At 40.3% G+C, this 12,354-nt stretch overlaps 1 protein-coding gene across 2 annotated transcripts in view; it reads right to left on the reverse strand.

The window, feature by feature from the left end:
- Positions 1–1,877: 1,877 nt before the first annotated feature.
- The window catches only part of LOC111951509 (ubiquitin carboxyl-terminal hydrolase 15), an 82,164-nt gene continuing 71,687 nt past the window's right edge, over positions 1,878–12,354 (reverse strand). For both annotated transcript variants that reach the window (XM_023969651.2, XM_070434889.1), the window contains one exon: positions 1,878–2,086. In XM_023969651.2, the coding sequence (XP_023825419.1) occupies positions 2,034–2,086 (53 nt within the window). In that variant the 3' untranslated portion in view covers positions 1,878–2,033. The remainder of the gene's footprint in view (positions 2,087–12,354) is intronic.

Genomic DNA, 12,354 nt, shown 5'->3' on the forward strand with positions numbered 1-12,354 from the left:
ATACATGAGTGGGATATACAGAGGAGAAGACTTCATAGCAGCTGGAGATACTAAGAGAAATATGTATGAAATCCCTGGCTCTGTTCCCCATTGTAGCTTATCAAAAGCACCAGGAAACCAATGGAAAAATGTGGGTGTTTGGATGACAATAACCAATTCCCATTGAAACCATGCCTGTGGTATTACAAGATCATTCACACATTGATTGGCTAAAAGACATACATTAAAACCTGTGAGCTAAATCAAAGATCGACATTGGACGCATTAAAGGAGCTGCGCCACTTGTGGTCGTTCCAAAAAATACCCACTTTGTGCAAGACCTTAGAATAGTAAACTATGCTGGACATGCTAGAGCAGCTCTGGTGCCTAACACTGTTAACATTTTATCCCAGGTGCCCCCAGGTAGTTGTTGATTGATTTGGCAAATGTTTTTGGGGGGTTTGCTCACAATCAGAGGAGAGATTTAATAAGAACACTTGAGCATTGTTGATATTCTGAGCAGAAAATGGTAACAAAGTTTCCCCAAGTAAAATGCAGTTATGCCGGAGCACCGTTAGATATTTAGGTCATGACATTACTTCCAAGGGTCGCTCCCTCTCCAAAGATAGATTAGAGGCAATTCAAGTTTTGCCTAAACCTGTTACTAAGCAGCACATGTCTTTGTCAGGTGTGGCTGGTTACTGTCGTCCGTTGTTGAAAGACTATGCAGCGATAGTTCAACCATTGCAGGATTGTATTTATGGGAGAAAGATGGACGCGAGTGAAATTGTGGTCTGGACAGATGAGGCATTGGTAAGCATTGGTAAAATTGAAACAAACTCTGATGTCTGCTCTTTGCCTGGGCCTGCCAGACCATATGAAACCTTTTCATCTATTTGTTTCTGAGACGGGTGGATTTATGTCAGCAGTTTTGACACAGTATCATGGTGGTGTGGGATATAGACCTGTGGGCTATTATTCTAAACGATTGGATAGTGTTATCAGGGGAATGGTTTCCTGTTTGAGGTCAGTAGTGGCTGCTACTGAGGCTGTTTTGGCTTGTTCTGATATTGTGGCTATGTCTCCGCTAACCGTTCATGTGCCTCATGCTTGCACAAAAATTAATACACAGGCTATTCAGATTGACTGTAGGCCTAGGTTGGACTTGAGTAGGTTTTTACTGAGTTCGCAGAACATTTCTGCAAGAAATTATTGTTGAATGACTAACATTGTTGGGCGCGGCATTTTCAATATCCATGGCGTCCCATCCAAGGCTTGAAGGACCCTTTGAGCACTTAATGATGGACTTCATAGAGTTTACCCCTTGTGAGGGGAATAATTATTGTTGACATGTTTTCTAAATGGATTGAAGCTTTTTTTATGGCGGTTTTGGAGTCGTGGCTTCTTCCACGCTGAGCGGCCTTTCAGGTTATGTCGATTATAGGACTCGTTTTACTGTGGATATAGATACTTTTGTACCTGTTTCCTCCAGCATCTTCACACGGTCCTTTGCTGTTGTTCTGGGATTGACTTGCACTTTTCGCACCAAAGTACGTTCATCTCTAGGAGACAGAACGCGTCTTCTTCCTGAGCGGTATGACAGCTGTGTGGTCCTATGGTGTTTATACTTGCGTACTATTGTTTGTACAGATGAACGTGGTAACTTCAGGCGTTTGGAAATTCCTCCCAAGGATGAACCAGACTTGTGGAGGTCTACAAACGAGTTTTAACGACTCCAACATAAGTTTGTAAACTTCCGACCTCAACTGTATCACTGTGTTAGAAATGGAAACACCACCCACATCCTGTATTAGGAGGAAACTCACAAGGCAAATAATTTCAAACATCTTTCACTTGTCTGAAAGACAATAATATTAAATCATCCTATTGTCAAGGTAATCATTCACAAAGTCCTTTAAAAAAGACCAACTATTTTACACTGGTATCAGTCCCACATAGATAACTATTAAAAATTATGTTCTGACAGTCTGCCAGTAGTGAGGAATTCTTCTTCCGTTCCACTGGTTGCACTTCACAGGTGATCTTGTATTGTTTCAGGTACAGTCAAGGGATATTGCTGCAGCCTCAGACGATAGATTCTCATAACCTGTAACAAAGGAAACAATAAAGTGAAAGTAACATGTCCTGGTTTCAAGAGAAATTGATATTTCACATAGATTTCCCTAAGTAAGCATGTCCCAATTTTCAGGAAAACGTTTCACCTAGATATCCCTAATATGACGACTGCGGTATACAACATAGAAGCTTATCAGGTTCTGATCATCTTACTATGCTTCTTCACCCGAGATTTGCCCCCGATTGCTAATCAATCAGTTATTCTCCAGGCTCCGCTTTGTCATCAACATGGACAATCTTGCAATGAATATGGACAACCTTGCATTGAATGACATGTATCCATCGTGATTTTCCCTGAACTTTTACTGTTGACCTCATTATGAGCAAAACTTGATAAGGACTTTCCCATTTTGGCCCTAATGTGTCTGTGACATTTTTTTACCATCACCCACTATCCTGGCACTACGTCATGCCCCCCTCGGGAGTTTTCCCCCATTAGAGAGTTGTATGCAATAGTTAACCTCTCTTGGGTACGTGAGACGTTAGCGTCCCACCTCTTCAACAGCCAGTGAAACTGCTGGGCGCCAAATTCAAATACAGAAATACTAATTATAAAAATTCAGAAAACAAAACATATTTTACATAGGTTTAACCTCTAATTCCTCCCAAACCCGGATCCGGGAGCACCCCCCACAGTAAAAAAGCTGACTAGCATAGCCTAGCATAGCGTCACAAGTAAATACTAGCATCTAAATATCATTAAAACAATTCCAAAGACACCAGATGAAGAGTACACATCTTGTGAATCCAGCCATCATTTCTGATTTTTAAAATGTTACAGGGAAGACACAATATGTAAATCATTAGCTAACACGTTAGCCAAAAGACACCAGTAACCACCAGTTTTTTACTCCATCAGTAGCCATCACTAATTCGACAAATAAAGATATAAATACACTAACCAAGAAACAACTTCATAAATGAGTCTGATAACATATTATTGTATAGCATATGTTTTTGAGAAAATGTGCATATTTCAGGTATAAATCACATCTACATTGCAGCTGCAATCTGAAATATGCCGAAGCTGCCAGAATAATTACAGAACCTAATACCTAATTACTCATCTTAAAACATTTCTGAAAAATACACAGCGACAGCAAATGAAAGCCCAACATTTACATTTAAGTCATTAGAGACAGACTCTCTATCCAGAGCGACTTGTGAATCCAGCCAATATGTAGATTTTAAGTGTTTACAGCGAAAACACATATAGCATTTATATTAGCTTAGCACAATACAGAAACACAAGCAATTACCAGCAGCACAGTTAGCGATCGTAACAATACAGCAAAAGATATATAATTTGACTAACCTTGATATACTTCGTCAGATGACAGTCCTGTAACATCATATTACACAATTGATATAGGTTTTGTTCGAAAATGTGCATATTTAGCAGCACAAATCGTGGTTATACAATGTGATCAGTGGCAAACAGGATCAGCATTCTGGCCGGCGCATCTTGGAAAGCACCTAATCTAATCAATAAATAATCGTAAACTTGACTAAAAAATACAGGTTGACAGCAAATGAAAGATGCATTAGTTATTAATGCAACCGCTGAGTTAGATTTTAAAATTAACGTACTAGACATACAGTGTTCCGTTACAGCCAGACTAGGCCGCAATAATGGCGACAAATCCGTTTACATTTTTCCACATAAATACGGAATAACATCATAAATAGCTCTTACTCTTTGACGAGCTTCCATCAGAATCTTGGGCAAGTGGTCCTTTTGTCCAAGAATCGTTGCTTGTTGTAAAACGTCGTTCTTCAACTTCGAATTAGGCACTAACAATAGCTATTGCCACAACATGCCAAATGTTCAAAACGCAATACTAAGAAATTCCGGAAAATAGCAATATACTCGCATAAACTATATAACTCGGTTTAAATAACTTCTTAGATGTTTCTAACACCTATATCGAATTAAATTACAGACAGATTATCTAAGGTCGATAACTGAGCGTTTCAAAATGCCATCCTGAGTCTGCTTTGCGCAATGACGAAAGTCGAAAAGAGAGCTCCCATCGTTCCTTGCCTTTTATAAGCTCTGAGAACTACGTAGAAACTCCATTCCACTTCTATTGGACTGACATCCAGGGAAGGCGGTGCATCAATGTCAACCCATAGGATACATACAGAGCTTTAAACTGATCTGAGAACAGAGCCTCGTTTTCAGACCGTCGCAGTTCCTGTCATGAATTTCGCTGCAGAAAGAGTTCTGGTTCACCCACAGACATAATTCAAACGGTTTTAGAAACTAGAGATTGTTTTCTATCCAATAGTAATAATAATATGCATATTGTACGAGCAAGAATTGAGTACGAGGCAGTTTAATTTGGGAACGATAAATGTCCAAGTTGAAACAGCACCCCCTGTAGTGTCAAGAGATGAACTTCTTGTGAATCCAACCACGGTGTCAGATTTTTTAAATGCTTTACGGCGAAAGCATACCTTACGATTATTTGAGAATAGCCCAGCAGACAAATCATTACAAACAGTAACCAGCCAAGTAGAAGAGTTGCACACGTCAGAAATAGAGATAAAATTAATCCCTTACCTTTGATGATCTTCATATGGTTGCACTCAGCAGACATTAATTTACTCAATAAATGTTCCTTTTGTTCGATAAAGTCTCTTTATATCCAAAAACCTCTGTTTTGTTCGCGCGTTTTCTTCAGTAATCCACAGGCTCAAACGCAGTCAAAACAGGCAGACAAAAAAATCCAAGTTGTATCCGTAAAGTTCATTGAAACATGTCAAACGATGTTTATATTCAACCCTCAGGTTGTTTTTAGCCTAAATAATCGATAATATTTCAACTGGACAATAACGTTGTCAATATAAAAGGTAATCAAGAAAGACACTCTCTCGGTCGTGCGCAGGAAGAAGCTCTGTGACACTTTAGGGTCCACTCATTCAGACTGCTCTTACTTCCTAATTTTTCAGAATACAAGCCTGAAACAATTTCTAAAGACTGTTGACATCTAYTGGAAGGCATAGGAACTGCAATTTGAGTCCTAAGTCAATGGATACTGTAATGGCATTGAATAGAAAACTACAAAACCAAAAATAAAACTACTTCCCGAATGGATTTTTCTCAGGTTTTCGCCTGCCAAATCAGTTGTGTTATACTCACAGACACTGTTTTAACAGTTTTGGAAACTTTAGAGTGTTTTCTATCCAAATCTACCATTTATATACATATCATATCTTCTGGGCCCGAGAAGCAGGAAGTTTAATTTGGGCATGCTTTTCATCCAAAATTCCGAATGCTGCCCCCTACCCTAGAGAAGTTAAGCATTGTGTCACTCATAAAGTGAACATCTGCTTTTCTCAAATCTAACGTGCCTGGTATTATCACATTGTTCATTGTAGTAACTACCCATGCCCAGCCTACCTCACACCTGCATCCACAATGCTTGAACCATCTGTGCATAAGATAAACTCAGGGTTTTTCAACAAATGATTCTATAAACCCATCAGAGAGCTGATCCAAAACAACTCACAACAGTCGTGTTAAAGTAATGTGGTATCTGTAGGATACATCAGAGTAGCTGGATTACATGGTGTCTTTTCAACTATACCCATGTCCCATAGATCTTTACTCACTACTTTAGTAGTGTCCATTGCTTCCTTGCTAATGGGATATTGTTTCGTGCAAGGTGGGGCAACACCTGTCAAGCACACTGATTCGATATCCAAAGTTCCACACTCATTTTTCTTCGTAGTCCAAATAGTATGGTTCTGAACTGTAGATTCGTGCATCAATCTTCATTGGACCAATAGAAATTGATAATGGTTTATTTTGTTTCATGGTTTATCTGTCTACGTCTCCCCCCACTCCTGTTGCTCTCATCTTCTTGCCCGTGTACTGAGGACATGTATGTTTTGCATAAGATATGGGAAATACAGTGACTTCAGCACCCGTATCTATTAAAAAATATATACTGCAATGTTGTTAACCATCATGTTCACATATATTCCATCCAATTTCATATGTACACCAGCTGAGTAGGGACGTAAGAGGGAGTCTATTAGTTTACCTCCACAGCATCTAGCAAACTCTGCTGCTGAGCCTCTTAAATTTCTGCACAAGTATTGTGTCGTTGGGGCTGTTGTCTTGATTCCATCTTCCCTTAGACCAGTCCTTCTCAAATAGTGGGGCGCGCCCCCCTGGGGGGGCTCGGAGCGATGCCAGGGGGGGCGCGTGTGACCCCGGGGAACATGCTTTTCTTTGCTGCAGGGAGTAGTTTATTTTTGCACCGAACAAGAGCACACAGCACAGAGCAGGAGATATGAAGTGCAGATAACAAACCCTTAAGAGACACCATGGAAAAATATTTAACAGGGATGAAAAGAAAGGCGGAGAGAGATGGAGATAATGAGACAAACGTAAGTCTCCCGAAAGCTAAGACGAGGAAATATATGTAGCGCTTGGCTTCACTGTGACTACGGTGGGAGACGAGGAAAGACCGGTATGTTTACTGTGTCTAAAAGTGTTGGCAGCGGACAGCATGAAGCCAAATAAATTAAGACGTCACTTAAAGACATTACACCCCAATCACGCTGATAAGCTGCTTGAGTTTTTTCAGCGAAAACGTGCCGAATATTGCCAACAATCGTCCCGCTTTGTGAATGCTACTTCAGTAAACCAGCGAGCACTGTTAGCATCATATCAGGTGGCGTACCAAATTGCTCAGTGCAAAAAACCTCACTCCATAGCAGAGGAGCTGATACTACCTCAGTGCTCCTGAATTAATGTTGCTGATCAATTTGAATTTATTATATTTAATTTAATATTTCAGTATCAAATGGTAAAAAAAAATGTACAGTTTAAATAAGGATTGAATTTTTTTATTTAATTTCAGACAAATCGATGCACTTTAAGTCTTTTCTGTTACAGACTAAAAAACTATGTTAATAAAGTTATTCTTTGTAAGTTGATCTATATTTCTTTCTTTTTAGTTTTTTAGTTTTCTTTAATGTTAATAAGGATACAATGTTATGCAGAGGTGTACTTATAACAATTTTATAGACAAATTATACTATTTACAGTCGCGGCGGAGAGTTGGGGGGCACGAAATGTTTACTTCTTCCTAGGGGGGGGGCGTAACAGAAAATAATTGAGAAGCACTGCCTTAGACGGACCCTTCTTCTCCTGGCCACTTCTCCTAAAATCGTGATTTCTTTTCTGACATTTTCATTACCAGTGACCAGAAATCCCGCAATAATGACATACACCAGGTTTCTCTTTTACTGAACGAATAATGTTTCACTCGGTTTCACTCGGAACCTGCACAACTTTGATAACCACGTCTCATAGATGCTTAAAAGTTTTTGACCATTCATCCAACTGTTTTGGAGATGCTGATTTATGTGTGATCACTATCTCTAGAAGTCGGCCTTTACTTTCTTTTACAGCCTGTGTTCTGGTTGGCCTAAGACATCATTCGTCACTGCTGTCAGAATCTGTTGACTCAAAGACAAACAGTGCTGACCAGATGCTTGAAACCTGATCTGCCTTGCACAACTTAGTGTAAGGATAGATTAGGAGAACAGAGAGGCCACAAGTGGGGGTCACATCTGACTTTTCCCCCCGTGTCTCCTGCTCTACTTTGAAATGGTTCTAGACAGTGAATTTAAAATCTGTTTCATGTTCACATCCGGAAGAGCTGTTCCACCCTTTTCCATACTGGTTTTCTCACTTAACAGTGGCATTACATTAACGTCAAAAGTTGTTTAATATATATCTCTATGTTTATATATTTATTTAACCCCAATATATATATATATATATATATATATATATATATATATATATATATAACCCCTTTTGAGGACTCAAACCTCTTCTAGAACACAAATTGTTTCTGTGGGGCATGGCAACCCATAACTTATGTTCACTCAAAGCTTGTTGAATGCGTACAAGGCTTACATTAACCACACGTGTAAAAATTGCTACTCAACTAGCAATTCACTTCTATGCAATAAGAAGGTTTCACACCAAAAAACTGCTTCTCAACTAACAACCTACTTCTGTACAACAAGAAGGTTTCACAAAAACAGAGGCCTCAAACCTCAAAACTCTGCAATATAACAAAGGACTTGAACACTTATACATCACAGATACATATCACTCATTGCATACATTATTTTAACCTGATTTGGTTCTTTTAAAATTATATTGGTCTAGACTCACCCAGCAATTCTGTCATCAGTCAGGAGATTAAGAGTTGACTCCCCAAAGTGGGTTGCTCACAGCATTCTCTCTTTCTCTGGATCAACATACAATGTGATTTTCTGGATTTTTGTTTTAGATTCCGTCTCTCACAGTTGAAGTGTACCTATGATAAAAATTACAGACCTCTACATGCTTTGTAAGTAGGAAAACCTGCAAAATCGGCAGTGTATCAAATACTTGTTCTCCCCACTGTATATACATACACATATGCTTACATATACACATATATACATACACATACCTATATAGATATACATACTTATTTTTAGAATATACCTTTATTATTACCTGAAAACCCTACCACCCCTCCCCCAATTGTAGTAAACTAATAAACAATAACACTTAGGCTTCTACCTTCAGTTTATACATCTTATACACATTTTACAGACAATCTATTTTACAATAGTTACATTTAGTTTGTTTTTAGTTCTTCCTCTATTTCTGATGTCCATCCAGTTTGATTTCTATTTGTAAAACTGTGCTATTTCACAGAATTTCTGAACCAAAATATATATATTTTACACACCCCGTATGTTTTACATTGGTTATCTTGTTATTAGTCCCACCCTTCAACTCCAGTCAACCCCTCCCATTGATCTCTTAATTAACACCATCCATTTTGGATTTCTATTTGCCATATTATTTTCAACTGTGCTGTGATGCTTCACCTTTCTAATATCATAGCTTCTACAGATACATTTTTGTTAACGAAAATAATTATTATATTATTGATTGATTATGACTTTTCAAATCACCCAGTATTGCTATCTGCAGAGTTAGTTCTAGGCAAAAGTTGCAATTCTTCAGCCATTCCTGGACCTGTGACCAAAAACAAGCTACATATGGACGGTTCCAAAATAAATGATCTAATGACTCTGCCTCCTCACAGCAAAGTATACCATTCTATTGGTTGCAAGAATTTTGTATAGTAATTTAAATTGAAAAATTTGAAGTATTGAATCCGGCGTTGTTTTGCGTATCAATTCATAAACCATGTGCCATGGAATGGGTACATCGAAAWTCTCTTCCCAACTATTTTGCAATTTATATGGCAAAGCTGTCAGTTTTTTGGTCCTTAAATGAAATTMGTATATGTTTTTATTTATCACACTTTTCTTTAACCATTTATGTTCTTTAATACTGGGCAGACATACAAGTTCCTTACTTTTCCCCCCTTCTACTTGCCTCTTTCATTTTTGTGGTAATGCTGCAATTAGTTGGTTGTAATTTTGGGTAGAGCAGACATTTCTATATGTCTGGGTTAGCTGCATGTGTGACATAACTCCACCAGTCCTATTTATGATATCATTCACAATTTTTTTTWTTTTTTATCAATTACTATATTTGAGTTTAACCACAATATTTGTTGTATTATTTGTTCTGTCTTTTTAGGTAGATTAAATTGAAATTGCAACCAACTTTCTAAGGCTTGTTTAAAAAATAACAATATTTTGGAGATTATTTCCTTTTCAAACAACCAAAACTGAGCTGGTGTAATCTGAAAAGGGAAAAAGGCCATTCTTGAACAAAGGATGAGACATTCAAATCAAATCAAATCAAATTTTATTAGTCACATACACATGGTTAGCAGATGTTAATGCGAGTGTAGCGAAATGCTTGTGCTTCTAGTTCCGACAATGCAGTAATAAACCAACAGTAAGCTAACCAACAATTCCACACTACTACCTTACACACACACACACAAGTGTAAAGGATAAAGAATATGTTACATAAAGATATATGAATGAGTGGTGGTACAGAACGGTATATACGTATGAGATGAGTACTGTAGGGTATGTAAACATAAAGTGGCATAGTTTAAAGTGGCTAGTGGTACTATGATTGCATTAAGATGGCAAGATGCAGTAGATGATATAGAGTACAGTTATATACATATGAGATGGGTAATGTAGGGGATGTAAACATTGTAAGTGGCATTTGCTTAAAGTGGCTAGTGGTACATTTTTACATAATTTCCATCAATTCCCATTTTTAAAGTGGCTGGAGTTGAGTCAGTATGTTGGCAGCGGCCCTAAATGTTAGTGGTGGCTGTTTAACAGTCTGATGGCCTTGAGATAGAAGCTGTTTTTCAGTCTCTCGGTCCCTGCTTTGTGCACCTGTACTACCTCGCCTTCTGGATGATAGCGGGGTGAACAGGCAGTGGCTTGGGTGGTTGTTGTCCTTGATGATCTTTATGGCCTTCCTGTGACATCGGGTGGTGTAGTGTCCTGGAGGCAGGTAGTTTCCCCTGGTGATGCGTTCTGCAGACCTCACTACCCTCTGGAGAGCCTTACGGTTGTGGGCGGAGCAGTTGCCGTACCAGGCGGTGATACAGCCCGACAGGATGCTCTCGATTGTGCATCTGTAGAAGTTTGTGAGTGCTTTTGGTGACAAGCCGAATTTCTCAGCCTCCTGAGGTTGAAGAGGCGCTGCTGCGCCTTCTTCACAACGCTGTCTGTGTGGGTGGACCAATTCAGTTTGTCCGTGATGTGTACACCGAGGAACTTAAAACTTTCCACCTTCTCCACTACTGACCCGTCGATGTGGATAGGGGGGTCTCCCTCTGCTGTTTCCTGAAGTCCACAATCATCTCCTTTTTTTTGTTGACGTTGAGTATGAGGTTATTTTCCTGACACCACACTCCGAGGGCCCTCACCTCCTCCCTGTAGGCCGTCTCGTCGTTGTTGGTGATCAAGCCTACCACTGTAGTGTCATCCGCAAACTTGATGATTGAGTTGGAGGCGTGCATGGCCACGCAGTCGTGGGTGAACAGGGAGTATAGGAGAGGGCTCAGAACGCACCCTTGTGGGCCCCATGTTGAGGATCAGCGGGGTGGAGATGTTGTTACCTACCCTCACCACCTGGGGCGGCCCGTCAGGAAGTCCAGGACCCAGTTGCACAGGGCGGGGTCGAGCCCAGGTCCAGCTTGATGACGAGTTTGGAGGGTACTATGGTGTTAAATGCTGAGCTGTAATCGATGAACAGCATTCTCACATGGGTATTCCTCTTGTCCAGATGGGTTAGGGCAGTGTGCAGTGTGGTTGCGTCGTCTGTGGACCTATTGGTCGGTAAGCAAATTGGAGTGGGTCTAGGGTGTCCGGTAGGGTGGAGGTGATATGGTCCTTGACTAGTCTCTCAAAGCACTTCATGATGACGGAAGTGAGTGCTACGGGGCGGTAGTCGTTTAGCTCAGTTACCTTAGCTTTCTGGGAACAGGAACAATGGTGGCCCTCTTGAAGCATGTGGGAACAGCAGACTGGGATAAGGATTGATTGAATATGTCCGTAAACACACCAGCCAGCTGGTCTGCGCATGCTCTGAGGACGCGGCTGGGAATGCCGTCTGGGCTGCAGCCTTGCGAGGGTTAACACGTTTAAATGTTTTACTCACCTCGGCTGCAGGTAAGGAGAGCCCGCAGGTTTTGGTAGGGGGCCGTGTCATGGCACTTTATTGTCCTCAAAGCGGGCAAAAAAGTTTGTTAGCCTGTCTGGAGCAAGACATCCTGGTCCTCGACGGGGCTGGTTTTCTTTTTGTAATCCGTGATTGACTGTAGACCCTGCCACATACCTCTTGTGTCTGAGCTGTTGAATTTCGACTCGATTTTGTCTCTGTACTGAGACTTAGCCTGTTTGATTGCCTTGCGGAGAGAATAGCTACACTGTTTGTATCGGTCATGCTTCCGGTCACCTTGCCCTGGTTAAAAGCAGTGGTTCGCGCTTTCAGTTTCACGCGAATGCTGCCGTCAATCCACCGTTTCTGGTTTGGGAATGTTTTATCGTTGCTGTGGTACGACATCGTCAATGCACTTCCTAATGAACTCGCTCACCGAATCAGCATATTCGTCAAATTGTTGTTGGACGCGATGCGGAACATATTCCAATCCGCGTGATCGAAGCAGTCTTGAAGCGTGGATTCAGATTGGTCGGACCAGCGTTGAACAGACCTGAGCGCGAGGCTTGTTGTTTGAGTTTCTGTTTGTAGGCTGGAAT

This window comes from Salvelinus sp. IW2-2015, linkage group LG3 (genome assembly GCF_002910315.2).
Source record: "Salvelinus sp. IW2-2015 linkage group LG3, ASM291031v2, whole genome shotgun sequence".
NCBI classification, from domain to species: domain Eukaryota; kingdom Metazoa; phylum Chordata; class Actinopteri; order Salmoniformes; family Salmonidae; genus Salvelinus; species Salvelinus sp. IW2-2015.